We start from the raw sequence: 24,883 nt of genomic DNA on the forward strand, positions 1-24,883 counted from the left end.
CCAGACATCCAGCACAGGCATCTGAGCTGCATTGCCATGACCAGTCTCCCGTTTTTTAGGAGCTGCAAGGCTGTGCTATGCCTGTTACAGGGGATCTGAATTCTGCCCTCAAGAGGAGGAAGCACCCACAAAACAAACTTGTACTAATGAAAGGTACTGCAGCCTCTTCAGACACTCTTAATTGTGTGGTCATTTACTCTGGCTGCCCACATACATCCTGTGGAATCAAAATTGTATTGAATAGACCAGGTACAATCGAGGTAATGAACGAAAAGAAGAGAAATGGAAAATGGCTGCCTGTAGTTACTAACCTCAACTGAAACTCTGTATAAGAGGCTCTTGAATCAATATTTTTATTTTAACCACCAGTTTGAAGGCACTGCTCACATATTTATTCTATCCGTTCTTAATCCCAGTCACCTACTCACTGTTCCCAAGGCAAAGCTGCTGTCATTGTCATTTGCAGCAGATGCAGCAGTCACAGGCCTCGCTTTGCTTGTGACCACGGCAGTACTGGTTCAGAGCCAGAGCCTAGCAAACTGTGATAAACTTGACATTGAAGCTCTGGTCTGACACACTCATGCTCCCTGTCTCCGCTGTCTCTCTAGCTGTGCTCCACCATGCCAAGTCCTAGTTGGCTTAAGCTGGTTCTTTCTCACGTAAGGCTTCATCAGGTTTTTTGAGCTGTGTCGGCTTCAGTTAATCAGAATGAAACCAGATATGTAGCCCATTAAATGAGAAGCTAAGAGGGGTGTGTGAATTTTTCTCCAGTCATGCTGTACTTTCTGTGGTATTCATGGCTAGAAGGGCTGTACTTGGACCACTGCAGTGGTTATACAGCCTGTTGTCCTAGATGGCTCTTTGAGTTTTCCGCTTGGGTTTAAAGAAACCACTTGGGTTTTTTTCCTCTTATACCTTGCATTGAGATCCTACCTTCCTGCTGCACTGGGGAGAAGATGCTGCTGGGGTTGGGCAGAGGTCCTGCCATGGGGTGCTTGTGTACATGGCAAGCTTTGCCATTTGAGCTCCCTTGAACCCATCTCACAAGCATTTCCTTGCCTTCCCCTCTCCTCCTGCAGAGGAGGCTGGTGGCGGGTGCTGTGGGGACAGGGAGGAGCAGCCAGTGAGGCCAGTCCCTGAGCCAGGACCTGTGTGGAGTGATGGAGACCTCAAATCCTCCAGCTCATCACCTGCCCCAGCCCTGGAGTTAATTGCTGGCTCACAGCTCTGACAGCAGGAGCCAGAAAGCTGCTGATCAGCAGCCTGCAATCCTCAGGCACTTTTGCCCACCCTCCTAGCCTTATTTATCCAGCAGCCTGGCCTCCTTACGGCCAGCTAAGGATTACTGCCTCGCTCTCTCCTCCAAGCTGCTTGTGCAAGCTCAGTGCCTCTGCTGAGAGCTGTCGTGCAGCCTCCTGGGGCGCAACCCATGAGCCGGTGGCATTTTCTCTCCGGCAAAGGAGGGAGGTCGATGAGAAGGAAAGAGCTTTCTGCACCTTTGAGCCCAGCTCATTTACTCCAGAGGACAAGGCTAGAGGGGAAGATGTAGCCCTGAATATGCTACGCTGGGGCAGGCATCTAGCTTCTTCCCCCCTCCCTGTGACATGGGGCTCATGCTACATGGGTGGTGTTGATGGACTGGGGCAGGAAGGGTATGTACTCTACTGCTCCCCTTTACTCCCCAACAGAAGTCCAAGCCTGCTGTCTGTAGGTTTCTGTAGGTTTCTTTATCAACATTTTGCTATTTGAATTATCTTTTTAAGCCCTGGATACATGTCACGTTCAGCAGAGAGACCATCACATTACCCTACCCTGCCCTGAGACCTCTGCTTGTCTCCTCTGCCCATCCCAGGGCAGCGACACAGGCAGATTTTGGCCTGAGTTGCTGACACCGGTGTCAAAGTGCCCATCAATTTCTATAGGAGATATACATAGAATTTCAGTCCTAGCTGTCATACGACTTACGAAGTATTGCACAGATCTGTGACACTCTGAAGGCAGTAAATAAAACCAAGCAACACTCACTGCTTGTTTGGGCTGTTGACATGTCAGGATCATGGTCTGTGTATCTAGAGAACCTGAGCAGGAGGCTCAGGTGAAACCCTCTGGGAAGTCAAAATGATTTATAGGCCTTTTCCATCTCCTGCCCAGAGATTAATAGTCTTTTAACAGCAGCAATATTACACTGGGCAGCTCACACTTTTTTAATTTTTCCTGGTCCAGCTTCTAGTTCATAAACTCCCTCAGGCTCTAAGGAAATAATAAAAAGAAAGATGAGACTAAATGGGCTCAGCTGAATATCCAGCACAGGAGGAAGCCCAGTGCTTTCCCCGGCTCTCAGATGTACGTCTCAGAGACCAGCCAAACCACACACGCGGGTGTTTTCCAGTACATCCATCTGCCACATGGCATGTCTTGGCAGATTATTTTCCCCCTTGTTTCCTTTTCTAGAATAGAAGGGAAAAGCTATAACTGACAGCTTTTTCTAAGTGCTCAGGTAAATCCTTCCTCTGCTTAATCAAACAGGCATTTTGGAGCCTCTGGTAACGCCCTGGGAACCATACTAAATCCTGAAATTAAGGCTGAGCAACCATTCGCAGAAGAACTGATGCTGCATTGGCATTTTCAAGCAGTTTGCACTAGACTGGGTCTGGCTCTGCATGTGGCAGGAATTTTTCCCACTGCTGGAATAGAAAACTGAAAATTCTCTATAAATCAGGCCTGAGCACAGCTAGAAATAAATATGAATACAAATATTGGGGGAATCCTGGTTTCTTGGAAATCAAGGGAAGTTGGTCATTAACTCCAGGTTAGCCATAATTCTACTACTATGACTCAGCTGGTAAGTTTATTTCCAGCTGATATTTTCAGATCTTGTATGAAGGAGCCTATTTGAGGAGGTAGGTAAAGAGTGACAATTTTACAGGCAAAATCTGTGTCTGCATTCTTTTTTGGTTTGCTGTCGATAGAGGCATCAAAAGTAGTAATGAGAATAATGGCTACTAGTATTTCCATCATTATTATTTGACAACACATGTACATATAGATAACAACTTTGGAATCGTCATTAGCATAAAAATTGATGTATCCTCCTGTATTTTGTACTCATGGTTTCACATCTAAGAATTCTAGCACATGTAGCTATCCTGGGAAAGATTTCTTCAAAAAAGACAAATAAAAGTAGGACAGGAGAAGAGCATGTGGAAGTTTTTCTGATATTTTATCTCATAAGAAAATATTTCCTCAGATTTGAACAAATATAGTCATACTTAAAGAAAAAAAATTATCTCCTGCCAGCTCTTTCCAGTAACTATAAAAGCCAGTAGTCTGATTCAGCTGCCTTTACTCAGTAAGGCATTAAACCAGAGGGAGTCAAAGAATAAAAGGAGATATTAATTCAAATGTTCATTTGTAATTTATCTGCCTGTGAAATGTTCCCTTTACCGAATGGAAATGAGGTCGCTTGGCCCACAAGCCATCCTTTTACAGTCAGTCTTGCAGGGTTCACTTCAGAAGCCTCAATAAAAAAATACAGAAAATACAATTTTCAAGTGTAGATGGAAATCCCCAATGTACTTGATCTGACAGCTATTGCATTACAAAACAGAATTACTATTTTAAAGCCTTGGGCACTGGCAGGCCTCTGATGTCAGCTATATAAAACCACACTGACAGACAGTCATTACCAAGGTTAATCTCTGAGAATTAGGACAAAGCAGTCAGTTTTAATATGTCAGAATCAACTAGGAGCCCATCTGTATCTACTGTGGTCCTTACTTTCTTAAATCCAGTTATATAAAAAGATTTTTAGTCGGAAGTTGTAGGTGCTTTTTCAATGAAGACACAATAAAGTAGCAATTGCCCCTTAGTATTCATTAAATGTAGACCCTCAAGGCATATATGCACTAAAAAACTTGTGGAAATAAGCATCCCTTAACTGATACCCAGCAGTTCTGACACACCATGGGTGCAATTATTTTTCTCACATATGGGACTATTCCTTTTCCTATTGATATTTTTATTGACTTCAGTCGGAATGAGGAAAGGACTTTGAGCCTTTTGCTGTGGATGGGTGTGATTCTGAGCAGCAAGACACCAGTGTAACTAGCAGGAGACCTTGTTTCAGATTACTGAGAGAAATTTTGAACGTAACAATCTTGGGAGCAGAAATGAAAATAAACAGACATTTTTATCAAAATCACATTGAGGGAAAACTTTTCCAGATATGAATTAGACGGTTAAAGCAAATCAACAGACCAAACATCACCAAACAATTTGAAACAGTCATGGAAGAAAGAAACATCTGCAAAGGACAGGAGGTTTTTGCAGGAGACATAAATGGCCTGGCTCACCCTTCCTTGAAACCATATTGAAGATTTTCTATGATGTCCTTTGGTGAGAGAAGGAAGCAGCCCTGGGTTATCACTAAAACACCTATGACTATACAGTTAATATTTATACCTGCCTCTATTACAACAGGTTTGTGCAAGTCATGCCATGTGCACATGGCGGGGTGTGTAAATATGTACAACGTGAATGAACACATTCATCCAGCTACATAAAGAGGAGTATGGGTTCTTATGCATGTGCAGGCACTACCATCTCCATGTCAAAGGCTGGCTCTGCCCCTGCCAAGCCAGGACACAGCAGAGCAGATGGATTACTAATAGGTAACAGGTAAGGTTACTAACAGGTAACCAGTTTGAACTGTACCATGAATACACCTTTTACAATAAAAATGCATCTGTAAGATACTAAGGTGAAGCAATAATTAAAGGATAATAATTGCTGAAACAAAGGGACAGTTACATAAGCACTGGAGCAATGAGTATTAGTTAGACAGTTTGTACTTACTGGCATCATCCATAAATTCAAATTCACCCCCGAATTCAGAGCTGGTTAGGTGGTACTGGTCAGGACCGGTCAGGGCACTCAGCAAAATCAGCAATACCACCGAATTAATAATCTACAGAGAGGAAAAAGGGAAAAGGGTCGGGCTGCGAAAGCAATCCATGAAAAACCTCTGGGCAGGACATACCCACTGCAGTCTGTGCCAACTATGACTGTTTTCCAACTATACAACTGTAGTATTTAACTGGCACTGCAATTAGTTTTCCTGGGTTTGTGTAAGCAGGAAAATGAAACATGGATTATCCCTTTTCATTCCGATGCTCTGCCACTCCATCAGACAAGTTGCTGTTGCTCTTTTGGATTATAAAACATGTTAGCACATCCACTTCAGTTTGTTCTGTTGCAAAATCAATTAAAAACAACCATTTTGAGATTATTACAAATGAGTGTTGTAGTCAAGGATTATTGGCATAGCAGAGCTGGAATTGGGGACAGGCCCTGTGAAATTGCTAGATGACCAAAGAGGAGCTGATTTGCTGGAAGAGGCTGAATTTTAAAAGAGGCTGTGAGTGATGAGCTGATTCACATGAGCTGCTAAATCGGGGGGCCTTGAGGGGACAGGAGTGGGTGGCAATGTGAGCCCAACAGAATCACAGAATCACAGAATGTTAGGGATTGGAAGGGACCTCGAAAGATCATCTAGTCCAATCCCCCTGCCGGGGCAGGATTACCTACACCATATCACACAGGAACGCATCCAGGCGGGTTTTGAATGTCTCCAGAGAAGGAGACTCCACAACCTCTCTGGGCAGCCTGTTCCAGTGTTCGGTCACCCTCACCGTAAAGAAGTTTTTCCTCATATTTATATGGAACCTCCTGTGTTCCAGCTTGCACCCATTGCCCCTTGTCCTGTCAAGGGATGTCACTGAGAAGAGCCTGGCTCCATCCTCTTGACACTTGCCCTTTACATATTTATAAACATTAATGAGGTCACCCCTCAGTCTCCTCTTCTCTAAGCTAAAGAGACCCAGCTCCCTCAGCCTCTCCTCATAAGGGAGATGTTCCACTCCCTTAATCATCTTTGTGGCTCTGCGCTGGACTCTCTCTAGCAGTTCCCTGTCCTTCTTGAACTGAGGGGCCCAGAACTGGACACAATATTCCAGATGCGGCCTCACCAGGGCAGAGTAGAGGGGGAGGAGAACCTCTCTTGACCTACTAACCACACCCCTTCTCATACAGCCCAGGATGCCATTGGCCTTCTTGGCCACGAGGGCACACTGCTGGCTCATGGTCATCCTGCTGTCCACTAGGACCCCCAGGTCCCTTTCCCCTACGCTGGTCTCCAACAGCTCTGCCCCCAACTTGTACTCATACATGGGGTTGTTCTTGCCCAGATGCAGGACTCTACACTTGCCCTTGTTATATTTCATTAAGTTTCTCCCCGCCCAACTCTCCAGCCTGTCCAGGTCTCTCTGAATGGCTGCGCAGCCTTCCCGTGTGTCAGCCACTCCTCCCAGTTTTGTGTCATCAGCGAACTTGCTGACAGTGCACTCTAATCCCTCATCCAAGTCATTAATGAATATATTGAATAGTACTGGTCCCAGTACCGACCCTTGAGGGACTCTGCTAGACACAGACCTCCAACTGGACTCAGTCCCATTGACCACCACTCTCTGGCTTCTTTCCTTCAGCCAGTTCACAATCCACCTCATTACCCGATCATCCAGACCACACTTCCTCAGTTTAGCTGCGAGGATGCTGTGGGAGACTGTGTCAAACGCTTTACTGAAATCGAGATAGACCACATCCACAGCTTTACCATCATCTATCCACCGGGTTATGTCCTCATAAAAGGCTATCAAGTTGGTTAAGCATGACTTCCCCTTGGTGAATCCATGCTGAGTGCCCCTAATGATCCCCCTATCCTTGATGTGCCTAGAGACAGCACCAAGAACAAGTTGTTCCATCACCTTTCTGGGGATGGAGGTGAGGCTGACCGGTCTATAGTTACCCGGGTTCTCCTTCTTGCCCTTTTTGAAGACTGGAGTGACATTCGCTTTCCTCCAGTCCTCAGGCACCTCTCCCGTTGCCCACGACTTAGCAAAGATGATGGAGAGTGGCCTAGCAATGACTTCCGCCAGCTCCCTCAGCACCCGTGGGTGCATCCCATCAGGGCCCATGGATTTATGGACGTCCAGGTTGTTTAATTGGTCCCTGACCCAGCCCTCATCAACCAAGACAGATTCCTCCTCTATCCTGACTTCTTCTGGGGCCTCAGGGGTCCGGGGCTCCTCAGGACAGCCTCCAGCAGTATAGACAGCCGTCTGATGCGCACATTCCTGTGTCATATGGCAAAGAGAGACATTCACATATGCTAAGGCTTTGGCTATGAAATGTAATAAGTGACTTAAACGCAAGAACGTAGCATTGAGTGATTCAGTAGCAGCGGATTGTCGAGTATCAGCTATGAGAGGAATGCAGAGGTAGCCAAGATCTATATTTTAAAACAAATCTGAACAAAATGCTCATATCACTTGAAGTGAAGAGGGCTAACTGCAGAAAAGAACATTTCTCAGTGTGAAACAACACAGCCTGACTAAAAGATTATTCTAGAGAACTAGGAAGATAACTGATGAACAGGCAAATGGAGGAAAAAAAGCTGATAATCGAGTATGCTGGGAAAGATGGATTTTTATTGCTTTGGTTCTCACTTTGAAGTCATCCTAATCTGGTCACAGGTTACTAACAGCAACAAAAAGGTGTAGGAACACAGGCTGTAATAAGACATAAAAAGGTTAGAGAATTTCTTGGGTAAGATGATAAATGCTTTTTGATAGGCAAATTCCATCAAGTTTAGCTGATACCAGATCTGTTAGCAATGATCTTTGAAAAACTGTTGAGAATAGATTGAGTTCACAGGATGGGGAAAGAGCAAGCACTATTATGCCTTTACAAAGCAGGAAGACCATATAAAGAATTTCTAGCTAGACTGTGAGATTTAAGAATAAAATAAAACCAAGAACAGATAATAAAGCATTCTCCCCATTAGCACTTGTATGGTCATACATGACTTGTATGATCATAACCAACAATCACCATGGGCTTGTCAAGGACAAACCGTAATTACTTCATCTTATTTTCCTTCTCTGACAGGTAAGAGGCCTTGCGGACAGGGAAAAAGCAGTAGATGACATCTCTTTGCATCTTAGCAAGCATTTGACATTATGAGATTCTCATAAATGAGCTACAAAAACCTGGTTTGGTTGAAAGTGCAGGAAGGTGAGTGCACAAACAGCTGGATAGTTGTAATGAAAGAATAGCTGTCAAGGATTCACAGCTGGCACAGAAGATATATTGATTTGGGTTTTCCAGTATCATTGAAAGACTTGGTATTTCAAGTCACTTGTGACTTGTATCTTTCTTTAATTTGCAGACAATGCCAAGCTGTAGGCACGTTGGGAGATAAGGTTTAAAGATTTTGATCAACTATGGAAGAATTCAGACAATAGAGCACAATTCAATACAAATAAGCACAGAGCATCACATTTGTGTCAAACTGCAGAAGAAGTAGAGGAGAAATAACAGAGTAGGTAACAGTTCCTCAGAAAGGAGTCTGGATATGACAGTGAATAAACTGAACATGACTCAGTGACATCCCATGAGCTCACTGCAGCTACTTAGTGGTGGGCAGTAGTGCAGAAACCTGGGTATTAGATGCACAAGACATCCTCCCACTCGCCCTCCACAGGGCCTCTGCAGAAAGGGTCCACTTCAAAGTCCTTCTAAAATGTACCAAGAAAAACCCAGGGGAGGATCCTGCAACAGAATAGAGGGTGGTCAGACATCTGGGAAGTGTGACTGACTGTGCTGGTTTTGGCTGGGATAAAGTTAATTTTCTTCATAGTAGCTGGTATGGGGCTGTGTTTTGGATTTGTGCTGTAAAGAGTGTTGATAACACAGGGATGTTTCAGTTACTGCTGAGCAGTGCTTACACAGTCAAGGCCTTTTCTGCCTCTCACATCACCCCACCAGCGAGCAGGCTGGGGGTGCACAAGAAGTTGGGAGGGGACACAGCTGGGACAGCTGACCCCAACTGACCAAAGGGATGTTCCACACCATGCGATGTTGTGCTCAGCATATAAAGCTGGGGGAAAAAGAAGGAAGGAGGGGACAGTCAGAGTGATGGCGTTTGTCTTCCCAAGTAACTGTTACGTGTGATGGAGCCCTGCTGTCCTGGGGGTGGCTGAACACCTGCCTGCCCATGGGAAGTGGTGAATGAATTCCTTGTTTTGCTTTGCTTGCGCACGTGGCTTTTGCTTTACCTATTAAACTGTCTTTATCTCAACCCATGAGTTTTCTCACTTTTACCCTTCTGATTCTCTCCCCCATCGCACTGGGGGGCCAGTGAGTGAATGGCTGTTGGGGGGCTTAGTTGCCATCTGGGTTTAAACCATGACACTGACAAGGAAAAAACTGGGGTTGCTTAGCTAGGAGAAGGTGGAGGGAACGCTCTTAGTCTTTTATGTGCAGAAAGGCGAGGAAAAGAAGGAGGCAATAGACTTTTCTCCAGATCTGCTGGGAGATGAGTAAAGTAACAGATTTAAATTACAGCAAAAGGAAATCTAGGTTAGGCAGCTTGCGGAACAGTAAGAACAATCAGACAGCAGAAGAGATTGTCTGGAGGGGGTTAGAGATCTTCTTTACTGCCTTTTTCATAGAACAGTTAAATAGCTTTGTATTGGGAATGCTGTAGCCATAGATGGTCTTGGCTTGGCTTTGAAGACAGATCAGATGACTGTCAAGATTCAAAGTTAGATTCTATAAACCCTACTAATTTCTAACATTATCATAGAATCATAGAAAGGTTTGGGTTAGAAGGGATCTTAAAGATCATCTAGTTCCAACCCCCCTGCCACAGGCAGGGACACCTTCCACTACACCAGGTTGCTCAAAGCCTCATCCAGCCTGGCCTTGAACACTGCCAGGGAGGGGGCAGCCACAACTTCTCTGGGCAACCTGTTCCAGTGTCTCACTACCCTCACAGTAAAGAATTTCTTCCTAATATCTAATCTAAAACTACCCTCTCTCAGTTTAAAACTGTTCCTCCTCATTCTGTCACTACTTGCCCTTGTAAAAATCCCCTCTGCAGCTTTCCTGTAGGCTCCCTTCAGGTACTGGAAGGCTGCTAGAAGGTCTCCCTGGAGCTTTCTCTTCTCCAGGCTGAAGAGCCCCAACTCTCTCATATGTATAACTCTCTCATACATATATAACTTTATACTGCAATCCAGTTCTTGCTTTATACTCCATTGTGGAAAGCTAGAGGACATATGCCAGTAATAAATATGTTACTTAAGAAGAGTACTCAAAATAACCAAGCAATCAGAAACTATAAATATATATAGTGTTGCTATTTTAAAGGCATGCAAGTTTAATCTTTTGTAGAGAAATAGTCAGGAAGATTCATAAAATACTGACCTAGGCACTCTTTTCTCCATATGGATATGTCCAGATTCAGATTATGTGTTTGTCAGCATTGCCTTTAAGTCTCCATATAAAACACGGACTGTGTTTGCCTGATCTGAACTCTGCTGCGGTCAGTAGGAATCTGTCTAATGCTCTTTAGTGCATCACTCTTCTGTTCTATCAGGTTGTTCTCTTGAGATCCTCATAATGATCTCTGAGCACCTTCCAACTCTGCTGTCAGCAGTGCAAGTGAAATACACCACGTGTTTATTTGCTCACCCTCTTTCTCTGAAGAAATGTGTACACAGCTGGGTGTACTGTATTTGTTAGGGTCTTTCTTTTGTTTTGAAAGTGATGTGACCATTGAATTTTGAAAAATCATAAATTTAATGTGCCTAAAAACTTACTGATGTAGCATCTTCCAAGCACACATAATCAAGGACAAGAGCATAAAGTGATTTCCTTTTGATACATGCAGTTGGTATGAGAGCTGAAATGTCTGCTCTAGCAAAAGCAAAGGAGATTTTTCTGCTCTCTCAATAGGGCTAAGATTTCCTTCAAGATGTTTTGCATTCCTTCAGCAACAAATAATGTTACTACTAATTAACAATGATTAGAAAGCATTTTCATTATGCCAAGTTTCAGTAAGCAGCTAAGCCCTATACCTTCCCAACGAGACCTGTCGTCCTTTTATGGATGGAGAAACAGAAACACGTTAATGACCATGCAGCAGGGTGGTGTTCAGCGGTAAGAACAAAATGCAAGATTTTGCACTATCAAGTCAGAACTGTGACCGCTAGGTCCTGCTGCTGGTTATGGCCATAGTGCTACCCAGAGTTATAGGAGAGGAGCCCCAGAGGCACTAACAGGCCTCACTGTCCCTGCCCAGTCCCACCATGGGCCTCCCCACACCCCTGCCCATGGCCCGGGACCCCATTTCAGCTCAGCCTGGGGTCATCAGTCCCTGCCCAGTGGCACCCTAGGAGTGCCGGTCTCCAGTCATGCTTCCTGGATGGACCCCTCAAATGCGTGTTGTAGCTTGTCTCCAGCTGTGTCCCTGGTCTCATCTCCTTTTGCTCCTGATTGGGCCCCCTGGATGGCCCTTGGCCCTGGTTCATCACCTGCCATGTTGGGGGCTCTTGATGGACCCCATTATCAGCCCCCAGTTCTGTACCAGGGCTCAGCCCCTGCAGGATGGTGCCCAGAGTGCCCTAACAAGAGACTGAACAAAGATCCCACAGAAAGTCCTAGAAATGTCCAACACTCCTCTTATCCTGATACAGAAATAAAACAATAATTTTAAAAATCCCCAAATCTTGCTTCTCAGGCAACCAGATGGAATACATCCATCTCATCAATGTAGAGGAGGAAAATAACTCTGCTTTGTAGAGACCCCAGAATGTATAATGAAAAGCGAAAAACAGGAAATATTGTGGAGGAGATGGCTAGTCCAAATATTGGAGTATTACTTGGATTTCCTGCTCTGGTCTTATAAAACACAATTTCAGATTTGAGTAGAAGATATTTTAAACAGCAACAACTGTGTGAGAGAAGGTGCATGCAGGCATGAGTGAGAAAGGCAGCATGTGCTGAGACTAGGACTGGCACCGCCAGCCACTGCTACTGCTTTCATCCCTACCGTGATGAAGAACCAGCAGCTTACGTACGATGTGAGGCAGCTCTGCTAGAGGGAACTTGCAGCGTTTAGGATGCAAGGAAGCAACCTCATGTCTTCCACAGACAGCATCCAGCGTTTAGAAACCATATAATGCACTAAAATTTCAGACCTCTGCCACCCATGAGTAAGTTGCCTTCTTTTCCACATCATTTATTCCAGAGATCAGCAGTGAACTGTGGTGACCCGTGGAGATAAAATGCAGGGGAGGGAAGGTGTCAGGAGCCACTGCATCAACAGGTGATGAGAAAGCAAGTACCACTATAATTTCAGACCCCTCACAGAAGTGCAGCTGCATGGTATCTATCCCAGCTTATCTAAAATTAAATTAGTTCCAGTAGCTCCTAAGAGCATGCCATTAACACAGATCTTTTGCTGATTCCTAACTCAAGCAGACAGAGAAACGCTCAAGCCAGCAACTTACATAGATGTCTGTAAATATTAAAAGAATTGTCAGGAGTTAGAATGGCTTATTTTTTCCCTGTCTTCCTCCAGCTTACAGTCAAGAGTTGAAATAAAATTGCTCTGATAAAGGAGTTTAGAAGAGGAAATATTAAGCTTACTTTAACTTGATACACTGCATTAAAAATACACCAGTGTTTCTATTGAAGTCCACAGGGTCCCCTCTACAAATATTCTACTACAGTTCTCTGAAGACTGCCTAATGTGGTAAAGAGAGATCCGTATATTTACAGGAAAAAGCAAGGAAAACCCCCTAGCTTTATTTATATTGAGGGTTCAATTTATAACTGAATCCATGCATGTAACAGTCTGGGTGCTGTCTATGTGGTGAAAGATGTACATACACTTTTAATTCTGGGTCTGTTTTCAGCCTCACTGAACTCAAGAGAGATACACTTAAGCATAGTCCTTAAATCTCTCCATTGGTGGAGAACTAACTCACTGCCTGTGCTCCTTGCTGGGGGCCCTTTACAGTTCCAGAGATCATTTAACGACAGTGAATACCCCAGTAATATACAGAATCACAGAATCACAGAATCAATCAGGTTGGAAGAGACCTCTGGGATCATCGAGTCCAAGCATTGCCCTGAAACGTGGGTATAAAAACCTGATACTTTTAGATAAGGGGAGAAAAACAGAAAACTGCAAAGATAAACTTTGTTTTTATGAGATAGAAAATAATGAAAAAATAGATTTAATGAAAACACAGTCATTCTGGGCTAACCTCCCAACTTTCTGTAATCCGTATTAGTGAATTATAATACTGTGATTGATATGGGCAGCTAGTTACCGAAAACATCACTGTAGTTTACTCTATAGTCCTTTACCTGACAGAGTACGAGCTACCAGATGAAAGAGGAGATGATGTTTCTGAACAAAAATCGTTGTGACTGAGCAGCAAATAACAGCAGATTTCTCTGAGGACTTTGAATGGTGAGCCATCTTGGCATGTTGCTGACCAAGGCTCCCAAACCTTGGCCAGGTTTTGAACCGGCACGCACAATTCTAGCATATTTTTAATACCCCACAAAACTGGCAGAGTTTAGTTTTTTGCCCTCTACAGAGATGTTATTGAAGCAAATCATCAAGGACATTAATTTTACTAGTAAGAAATCCTAAAGGTTTTTAATAAAACTGAAGAAAGTCTCAAGCAAAACCCCCATATCCTCTGTCTCTCTTTAAAAACTCAAGGTAACTCTAGGTGCTCGATCTCTATAGAAACTATAGAAACAAAACCCCAGTCGTAAACTATTTTTGCTCCCTGAAACTAAACTAACAACAGAAGAATATTTTACAGCACTTGGTTATTTGAGGTCAGTATTACTATTAGAAACACTAAGAACGTATGGAAAACGTATAGTTAAGCTAACTCAACATCCTTAATTCTCCCCATCTACCTTTGCCTTCCCACTTGGCATGTTCTTTGCATTTTTCTTGCTTTTTTCTTTTAGCGTAGAAGATATTAATAAAAGCAAGAACACTTTAGTTCATCAAGAGGTCACAAGAACCCTACAAAAGGAAAAAAAAAATTCAGGGTTTAACTCAATAGTTCAGGGTAGATTTGCACTGTCTGGGGTGCCTTTCGCAAACTTCTCTGTTAGCATTGACGATGAGTTGAGGTTTATGATCTATTGCCTCGTATAGGCATATTTTTCTATCTGTTCTCGCTCTCTCCCTGTTAGGTAAAGTATTTTTTCCCTCCTGAATCCTCATTAAAGAGGAAAGAAGGAGGCAATTTTAGCAATAAAGGTTTTACAGCTGTCTGACTGCTGCGGAGAGCAGGCAAACAATGTGAGAAGGAATGAGGTGTTCCCCCATGTGTGCTCAAGTTTCCGTACAGGTCCCAGGAGCTACATCTGAGCACACCTCAGTCAGTGGCTTGGACTCCTAGGAAAGGAGGAGCAGGAGGATTCTGGCTGTCAGAGTAGATACCTCTCTTTTTCTTTTCTGCTGTGTAAGCCTCTGCCTCATGCTAATGGAAATGTTTCAACTCTCCAGTGCTGGGGGACAAACTGCAGATGCGTTAGTGATGCACAAATTAATGAGTGGTCCAAGGAAGGAAATCCAGCCACACTTAGTTATCTTTTCACCCGATGAAACATAACAGTCTGAACGGAAACAGAAAGATGGTCACGTAAAGTTGGGTTAAAAGGGAATCCTTCACCCTTTTCACCAGGGAAACTCATTATCAGACACTATTACTGAAGCCGAAAGGCTGGAAGAAAACAGAAAAGGATGAGTTGTTTATTCAGAAATGCAAGTGGTTAGTCATATTACAAAGCATCTTAAAAACAAAATATAAGCCTTCCTGCTTCAGGTTGTTGCCCAACCTTAAAACAGTAGGAGAATAAAAGAAAATGTTGTCCCTGCACAAGTTTTTCTTTCTTACTTCCCTGTGTGGTTTCTCAAAGCATATGTTTCTGGCTACCTGAAATACTGCACTGGAATAGGGAGAGCATTAGTCAGATCAGAAGTAGCAATTAAGTTTTTATGTTCTTTAATCTGGAGAAGACAGGGTAGAGTCTGCAATTCGTGTTGCTTATTTTCCCATGTTACTCATGAGAAGTCAAAAAATGATCCAGGCAGCCTCAGACTAGAACACTACACAGTGCATATTATAGGGAGCATATGATAGAAAGCTGTGTAAAATATTTTAATCAGACTTTATATATAATCTCAACTTTTACTATTATAATGACACTAACCATTGAACTTTAAAGGCTATGCTGATTAAATTGATATAGGAAGTCCAGTGTAATTTATCAGCACTCTTCTATACAAATGACTCAACTATTGCCTGCTGCCAGCCTTTTAACAGTCCTAAAACCCAAACCACAAGAGGTCTGTTATTAATGAAATATGGTAATGACTAAATTTATACAAGAAAAATTAGATGGACAGACTGTGCAGGATGCACACTGGAGGTTTCTGCCTCCAGTTTAATTTGTTATGTACTTAATCTTACTCTGTTCATGGTTTAAGGAAATAGGATATTTGTATGCAAATTTCTTGATGGATTCTTTGTTACTTTTACATTGTATTAAAAGAAAGTTGAACCTGTATCTGAGCAAAGTCCTGAAAATGATTGCTGAGGTCTTCTGCCCAGCCCTGGGGAAATATAATCATATACCCGTGTTCAAGTTATAACATTGCCAGACCGACTCACAATTTCTGCTAAAGCACATCTAGGTTCAGGATGCTGTGGAGATCTAGCGAAGAACTGGTATGCATTAAAACCTTATTAGAAAAAGAGTTGTTCAACTGGTCAGTTAGGATTTGTCCTTGACTTCCAGAAATTGATTTTTGAGTCTTGCAGACAACTCTGAAAGGTTGAGGGCAGACCTGCTAAAGTGTCACTGTTGATATAAGTCATGGCAGCTCTCACGGGTCTGAACCTTAGCGTGGACTCGTGACAGAGGATGGGCCAGTCAACGCAGCTGAAATTAAGCAGCTGAGTACCTGGGCTGGACTGCCCAAGGCTGCTGACCCTGGCCAGCAGCTAGTGTGTCTTACCCACACCAGCCCATGATGCTGTCTGCACGCAGACTGACTTCTAGCCTCTTTGGACATGCGTTACTGCACTGGTGAGAGGAATGTGCCCCGACTTTTGACAGTGAACCACATATGCCCAGATAATTCAAAAAAAAAAAAAACACAACACACCAAAACACACCAAACCTTTGACCAATTATTCTTAGGTAGTCACCACAGGCAATATCCCCAGAAGCCAGGCAAGGGACCAGGGCCATCAGCAGTAAACTGCATCCTTGCAGCACTCTGCAACCCAAGGCAGCAATTTAGTTATGCAAGGAAGAAGCAGGCACACCACAAAGGATGGTACAGTACAGATAATTACTGAAATAGTAAACAACATGATCACATGTGTCTGATCTGTCTGCACACAGCTGTTTCACAGCTGGAAAATGCACCTCCACAAGGTGAAAATTTCCCACAAACCTGTGCTTCTGCCAAAAGCATTTGTCCTGTCTGTTTTAGGTAGCTTAATATATCTCCTGACAGAACAAGACCTTGCTCAGCACAAGCCAGGAATGAAACAAAGAACAGGCACTGCACTTCAAAAAGCTCTTCTAAGGCAGAGGACTAGGATGATGGTCGTCGGGGCTGACTGCAGACAGACAAAGGAGAGCAGACCCACAAGAGGTCTAGGAACAGTGCACTAGGCTCAAGTCCAGATGATTTCTGCGGTAATGCCTTGCTGGCAGATTCAATACCTCAGATTGACCAGGAGCACTCTCTCGCACCTTCAGCAACGAGCGTGGTTTTTCTCTTCCTGTTCTGCTGTTTGGAGATTTGGGGATTTAAACCTCCAGCCGTTCTGCAGAACAGCACAGAAACTCATGTGCACATTTTCAAGCCTTGGCCACTTTAAATTTGCAGAGTTTTACAGTTAAAGCATGAGCCTCACAATAAAACCAGAGAAAAAGCAAGCAATCAAGGAAATTAGTTCCTAGCTATTTTGCACATCCGTTCCATATGTCCAGGAATATATAAGACTAATTGCATTTTCGCTGACATCAGTCTAATCAACGATCAGTTTATGAAGCTTAATGTGTTCTCCTCTGGCTCACTAGCAGGTACATATTAACCTTCAACACAACTTCTAAACATTTTACTTGATTAATAATATCTCCTCTCCTTTCTATAAATACATTCATGATTTTTGTATAAAAAAACAAATGTAATTATAGCATACTGGACTCTTAATGGGTTTCTTCCCTTTAACAAGCATTTATGTAAACTTTGCTCCTCTTACAACCAACCATCTGTTTTCTCACTGGAAGGAGACAACTGTTCCTTGTAATTCCAGTGAATTTATTGCCCAATCGAAGGCCTTAAAAAAAAAAAGAGTATTTTACAAAAGTTTGCATTTTCTGAATTGATAACTGTGTTGACTGGAAGAGACAACCGTGTCATTATCCTGGACAACTGATGCAGATTGTCAGCTATAGTTGCCATGATTCATACACACTGTGAAAAATCCTACTGTGGTATCTGGGGATATAAGAAAATTTGCATATGTAAGGAGATTAGAGCTTCAAGCAGTTTTCAGAAATCTTTGTGGTGTGTTACAGACTAATAAACAGTTCAGTAAATGCAAATCAAAAGATGCTTACAGGAAATTTTAGCCCTCCAATGACTTAAAAAGTTTTTAAAACAAGAACATTAGTAAGCACACTGACGTATGACAAACCCTGGGGAGGACTGACAAAATGCTGTTTCTGTTCCTCTCTGCAACACTGCAAACACACCAGCCTGGTTATTTTCACTCAGAACAGAAAGCACAGGTAACCTGGAATATGGTGTACCCATGAATCCATGCTTTTTTTCAGATAATCTGTCTGGCCTGTTCATGGATTTATTCTGTCACCCAGAGGTGAGTGATTAGGGCCTTTGCAAGCTGTCTTATTGATTGTGCGATTTAAATTCCTCCCATACGGTGCTTTGTTTTGTAATTCAACTGAAGAGGCCCTGAAGTATCAATTGGAGAAAGGAGGTGGGATACGGTCCTGCACTGCAGAAACCAGACTGGGTTTGTGCACAGTGGGAAGGAGTTCTTTAAGGAGTTCTCCAGAAGCCATTCTCAAAGCAATTAAGTGTTGTTTAATACTGTCTCTCTAGGTAAGTCACAATCAGAATGTAGTTATTGAGAAGGTCCTTCAGACAAGATGCATTTTGTTCATGCTAATAATCAGTGCTGGTCTTTATTCTTTGCTCTATCGCATTTAAAATACATACATATGTTTTCAGTTTCTTAAGAAAATACCATGCAGGCCCTGAGCAGATATTTGTGTGCAGGATCAGTCATTTATTTCCCACTGGTCTTGAAGAAGATAATGAAATGGTTGCAATCCACTCCAAGAGCAAATACCCTGAATCTCCTCTGATTCCAGTCTCAGCTGGATATTCAACATGTACATCAATCGTACAGGGAAGCCTTTGAAAGTGGGATTCATACTTTTCTTTATTCATAATGAATTTCTCTCCACTCTCCTCATGAACAAGCATGTGCACAGGAAGTCTCCAATGAGTTACTTGGGAATGTTACTGTTTTTTTCAAGATCTCAGCTTTCATTTTGTGAAAGGAAGTATAGACAACTGAAAAACTAATGATGAGTTTATAGACATGGCACTTGGGACATAAATATTTAGTCACTGCAGCCATTTCCACTACAAGAACTGGGAATCTCAAATCATTTCAGATTATATCATGACCCCTTCACCTGCCAGTGGAAAAATCTCACCTGCCCCTGACACTACATCTCCTACAAAGGGATGGCAATTAGCCATGTCATTGGCACCACCCAGCTCTTCCCCCTAAATACACTGCCCAGGTCTGGGCCATGGAGGGGCAATCACCTGGTGAACCCACAGTGAGCCCATTCTGCAAGACTTCTTTCCCCAGTGCCACCAGTATTGGACAGTTAGTGGAGGTGGTAAAGACAACGGTGCCTGCAGGATAACCTGACCCAAGGTCCCAGCTATATCACACTGGTATGACATGGGAAGCAACATCCCTGGCTCATATGAAGGAATAGAGCCTTCAATGAGCTGTCTGATGTAGTGTGACCATTCATACGGAGCTAAAGTTGGAGATCCTCTATTCTTAGTCCATTTCATTCCATATAAAAGCAAAGACAGCTAATTTTCTAAAAGTAAAACGCAAGGCCTCATACTTGTATTCATGCAAATTCCCACAACCTGGCACTGGGATAACAAAGTTTCAAATTCCCTGTAACCTCAGGCTTACTAATGGTGCAATTTCCCTTCTTTTTTCAGTTTTCAAAATCTGATTCTCACAGGTCTGAAAATTCTTAATAACTTCATCTTTTCTTAGAATTTCTTTATTTTCCCTGTTCAAAGGAGCCCCACTTACAACTCCTTGCTGATGTGAGCAGCCTCAGACAGTGTAAAGGTTGCAGGAGTGGGGACAGAGCAGCTTGGAAGGACCCTAGGGTAGGTGTATTTTGTTTACATGAGCAGTCAGTGCTGATTTCTACTCCCTGCCAAGTAAGCCAAGATTTCAGTAATCTTCTAACTAGTATTTAAGCACATTGCCATACATGCTGTTTTGCATGGGGCTTGAAATATGCAAGGAAATAAGTGTGGCCCAGTCACAAAACATATACCTTGATTTTCTTTCTGACATCAGATCAAGGGCACTCTACTGATCTCAGCAGGGTGTCCAACCTATAAATCACTGACGCCATAGCAAGCAGTGCTTTTCTTTTGCTTCACAACATAAAGAGGCCACTACTTGTACATTTTTTCATCCATTAGGATTCAATCCTTTTATTAAAAAATGACTGGGATGTAGACAGAAATTATGCATGTTTTAAACTGTGTATTCAGAAAAATCCAGAACTGAAATGTCACGACTAGCAATTCATGCTGAGCTTTCCACAAATAGCAGCTCAAACGTCGAAGCCACCCTGGCTAAAAACTTCGGCTTGCTCCATTTACCTTCGTACCGCATGTCCTTCAGAGGGAGCCGTACAAGGTGACAACTCGTGGTTAGACACGGTTCTCGGTCTTCCATTAGTTTTTATTTTTAGCCCCTCTCTGCCCCGGGGAGCGCGGAAGGAGGCTGCACCGAGCTGCAGACAGCTCCCACGGTGCCTCTGGGGTGGCAGAGGGTCCTGGGGGTCCCGGGAGGGGAGCAGCCCGTGCCCAGGGCACTGCTGCAGCCAGACAGGTAGCAGGTCGCACTTGGCACACATCGCTCAAAAATGAAACTCCTTCATTTAATGTTTTTTTTTCTGAACTGATGCCTTAAAGTTTCATCTTCCCCCCACCCAAGTCAAGGGGAAAGAACTCCCATTGTCCCAGACGGTGCCGGTGGAGCCTCAGGGTGTGCATAAACCCCACTGCCACGTGCCGAGAGAGAGTGGGAAATCCTTCCGTGACACTGTCGGCACATCTGATGTTGTTCCTTCTTTGTGTTTTAGGTAAAGAAAGTAGAGTCCATTCACTCAGGAAGAAGACATGCTGTGTTTATAAATGCTGTTACCAATGGGGATGTTATTCTGACTCACCAGTACCGACTGGGTCACTTGGAAATGCCAAAAATGCCAGTTTTCCCCTGGACTCTGGTACCCGGGAGATCAGAACTGAAGTTGGCTCATTTCAGCAGTGTCGCTGCCTTGAACAGCACGCTGATACAACTGTCCGGAACAAAACTAAGCTTCTAGAAGTGACTTTCTAATTTTCCTTAATTTTTTTTTTCAAAATATGACACTTGTAAGACTTTTGTGCCCAAAAATGTTTCTGCATTATTACTTGTGACCTCTGATTTCATGTTTTAATACAGAGAAGTGTAAAGTCCATGCCAGTGGGATAAAAAGCAAAGATTAATAACCAACTGAACCAAACTGGTCCTCAGGTTTTGAAATAAATAGTAGCCCCCAGCCAGCCATATTACTGCCGTTTTCACCTTCAGCATAATGTTTGTGTTCAACATTGCAGCACCCCCTCTTAAGTTTTTCTCCCCAAGGCAGCACACCAGTTCCTGAAGTGCAGGCTATTCTGCAACCTGATTAGATACTCTTTTCAGGAAATTTCCTATCACTCAGCTCTCCGCTCTCTCCACTATTTGTAGGATCCCAAACATCCAATTAAAACATTAAAAATAAAGAGCTAAACCATCATCCCAGAGAAATGCACTATTTTTTCCACATTTAGTCATATTTAATTCTCCCTCCTGAAATTATACTAACACAAAACTGGTTCAACATGTGAAAAAGTTATTTTAAAAGCCTGTCAAAACTTCTAAGCTACTATTTTTTCCTCCTTCAGAAGCCTCTACTACTGAATCATTGTATTCATTGTCACAGAATTAATAAAACTTAACTTTCACAGGCAGTGAGATATGAAAAAGCAACAAGAAAACTATTCATTCTCTAGGGGGACTTTTTTCCTCAAGTAGTTTCCTTTAAAGCATAATGGCAAACAGTATACAGAATACATGTTGGCATGGCAAAAAGTCAAAGGGTTTTTTTTTTTTAACTTTATTAGAGGTAACCCTCACAGTGTTACCTCACGTGTGGCTTGGAGTAATGCAATCCCCCAAAATGCATGCACAGAAAAGATTTGCCACCAGGACAGCACCTATTTTTATGTAAACCCTCAACAGCACGATACCAAATCATAACTGTTCCTCTGAGATAAAACAGTATTTTTGTATATGACTTTGTAAATCAGACCTTTCAACCAGGATAGCTATTTACTCAAGGAGCTACCCCTTCCTCACTTACTTCTTCCTAACTGTGTAAGTTAGCAAAAGGCTTTAGCGTTTATTATCAACGTGCACCTAAATTTCTATTCTTAATAGCTAACCTTAAAAATCTAAATATTCGCAACAGAGGAGAAAGCTCAGAAATAAATGTGCACCCTGACATGTTGTGAGTTACTGACAGTTTGAAGTCACTCAGAAATCTGCCCTGAAAAATCTGTGAAAGCAAAAGAAGCAAAGTAGGAAGAGGTAGAAATCTGGAAATACTTGCTAGTTAGAAAAGAAAATTTTAAAACAGATTTTGCGTAAAAATACTATGTGAAATTGGGGCACTGGTATTTAAATGTTAGTGACTCAATAGGTAACAAAGTCTAAAAAGGGGTCAGGCTTTTCTTTTTATCTAAGGCCAGCTGGTACACTGAATTCCCTCTTCCTCAAATATCTTTAGGCCCACTGAGCAGCTAAAATATCTGTATCCTTGTCTTTGTGGAGCCAATGTGAAAAGGCTTCATTCAGCTGAAGGCAGAAAGAAATAACAAGGATCCTGGAAGAAACGTTCAAAAGCTTTCAGGTCATATAAAAACTTATTGAAACTTCATTGCAGCCAGGCAAAGAGGGGCATCTTTTTCAATATTGTCAGTATTCCAGATACCACAGGCTGTGGATATTGCATTTAACTATATTTTATTAAACCAGGAGCAAGAAATAGTTCAACTAATGCACCATTTTCTCAGTGGTGAAATATGTATTTTATAGGACATAGAGCATTTTATATGATTTCTAGGACATAAATGTCAACCTAGCCTTTTTATTACGCTGATTGAATTTATTTAATGAGCTGTCCTACAATGGAGGCCTGCCCTGCATTTTTCACTTGCTTCTGAAGGGAATTTCAGTAGTTAGCAAATAAGCCCGGGTCTAATCTGCTTCCGTCTGCAATCATTTGAAAAATTATGCTTGGCAAACAGCTCTGCACGGCCTTGCCACCAGACAGAGACCAATTTCTCACACCAAGAGATGGGGAAGACTGAGCAGGCTGAGAAGTGCTTCTACATAACCTACAGCGATGAACTAGCTTTTTTTTATTGTTGTGATACATTTGCAAACCCTGCGACTATGGCAGGGCTGGTTCTGGGAAAGACGCTTTTCCTGCATTGCTACCCAAGGGATTAAGAAAAGATTGTCAAAGACAGGAGAGGAACTGAGGGCTTAATTTGCCTCCTCCTCACCAAGCCTTTCACCTGGCTGAAAAACCGGGTGCCGAACAACCTCTGGGACCCGTTAAAGCTGTGCCTCGAGGGTCAAGTCCTCACTCACGTCCTATAACCCTGACGGAGGAATGAAGCCTTTCTAGTACCTGATAGCAGCTGCCTGAAAGGTTTCAGCTTGACCTGAAAGGTCAGGCAGACCAAGATACTCCTGACAAACAACTCTCTGACAAACAAGAAACAGCAGCGACAAGAGCACGGGGCTTCTTCAGGAAGCAGTGACCAGAGATGATAAAACAAGATTTTCTGCGCAGTGTGGTCATGGTCTAGTTGGCCTTGCTGGAGCTAACACACAAGTGGGGCCTCAGTGCTGCAGCCAACCCGGGCCTGAGGAACACTGCTCTGAAGTTTGGGGGAGCCAGGAAAACCGCTCACACTAGGGATCGTCACTCGTCACATTTTCATCCCCAAAACAGCTTTTCGCTGGAGACCCTGGTGAGCCTGCCTGTGCTCTGTATCTCCTGCTCCCACCCCCCTGATACTTATACACACACATGCTCCGTTTCCCAATTTAGACAGTCTAAATACCAGCCTCTGCCTTGCCGGGGGATAACCCGGCGGGCAGCAGCGGGGAAGCGCTGGAGCTCGCTGAGCATTACTGCTAATAACGACATGACCCCTCGGAGGGTTATCTCCAAAAACCTCTGGGGCTGCGAGGGGCAGCCGTAGCTGCTGCGATGGGCATCCGCCTGCGCGGCGCAGCAGCTCAGGCTGCCCCTGCAGCCGGTGCCATGCGAGCCGGGGCGGGGGGACACCTCCGGGGGGAGACGGGGACAGCCCGGGGGGCGCTTACCAGGTACCAGACACCGAGGATGATGGTGCCGGTGCGGACATGGCAGCAGAGGCAGCAGCTGTTGGAGTAGAAACGCGCCCAGGGCGAACTCAGCATCTCCGCGGCTCCTCCGGGCTCCGCGCCGCTCCGCGCCTCTCGCCGCGCCGCTCCGCGGAGGCGGGACCGGGGCAGGGGCCGGGGCTGGGGCTGGGGCTGGGGCCGCCCCTCCCGGCGGGCGGGACCGAGAGCGGAGTGGGCCAGCCCAGACGGCGGCGGGCGGGGGTGAGGTCTCGGCCGGCTCGCCGGGTGATGGCTGCCGCTCTGCAGAGCGCGGTGCCGCCGTCAGACCCCGCCGTCCCGCACAGGCGCTTCCGCCACCCAGCCCACCGAGCAACCCCCGAGCACCGGAGCGATCACGCCGAAGCACGGGAGGAAGTTGAGGGAATTCAGTGAGTTGACAGCCTGGCCTGCGCGTCCCCGGCGTGTCACGGGTGGTGGAGAAGTGCCATTCTCCAGGTGGTCGCACCCACCCCTGCCCAGGCACGGCTGTGCCTGCCATAGTGATGAGAGAGAACCCGCGGCGGTGGGTCCTTAGCGAAGCTTGTAGCTCGTCTAGCAATTCTTGACTGGCAAACCAATAGAAATAAAACTCCACTTGACTATAAAGATAATATCGCAGGAGAACATGATATGCTTTGGATTTGCCCCAAATTCTGAAGCCATGAACATTTGTTTTCTTTCACAGTGCCCTCCTAATCCACTTCCAAAGTCCCTGCTGTTAAGGAGGCCGGAATTGCCTTGTGTAACTGACACACAGGTTAACACTCACCTCATTGTCACTACCTGTAGTTAATGCCCTGATGGTGGTTGGGGAAGCAGCATTAGGAGGAAGGACCCAATGCTGTGTATTCAAGCAGCAGGAGAACCACCGATGGAGGCAGAATCTAAACCTCCTACCAAGCAGCTGACTTTCATGTTTTATTATTTGAGACTTGTATCATTCTCTAGAGGAAAATGAAGAAAATTCTACCAGGAGGTCTGTATGCCTAGCCTGACCCTAAGAATAATTTATTTACTGCCATCTATCTTGGCTACCTACCAAATCCCACAATTTATCATCAAAATATAATATTGAGAAGTAC

General features: G+C 44.0%; 1 protein-coding gene across 1 annotated transcript in view; it reads right to left on the reverse strand.

Annotated features, from left to right (window-relative positions):
• LAPTM4B (lysosomal protein transmembrane 4 beta) overlaps window positions 1-23,890 on the reverse strand; it is a 62,871-nt gene extending 38,981 nt beyond the window's left edge. The window contains exons 1-2 of the mRNA XM_068396734.1: window positions 23,763-23,890; window positions 4,855-4,966 (exon numbers count right to left, since the gene is read on the reverse strand). Coding sequence (XP_068252835.1) covers window positions 4,855-4,966; window positions 23,763-23,858 — 208 coding nt within the window. The 5' untranslated portion in view covers window positions 23,859-23,890. The remainder of the gene's footprint in view (window positions 1-4,854; window positions 4,967-23,762) is intronic.
• Between the last annotated feature and the right edge of the window lie 993 nt (window positions 23,891-24,883).

Source organism: Nyctibius grandis, chromosome 3 (assembly GCF_013368605.1).
Source record: "Nyctibius grandis isolate bNycGra1 chromosome 3, bNycGra1.pri, whole genome shotgun sequence".
Taxonomy (NCBI): domain Eukaryota; kingdom Metazoa; phylum Chordata; class Aves; order Nyctibiiformes; family Nyctibiidae; genus Nyctibius; species Nyctibius grandis.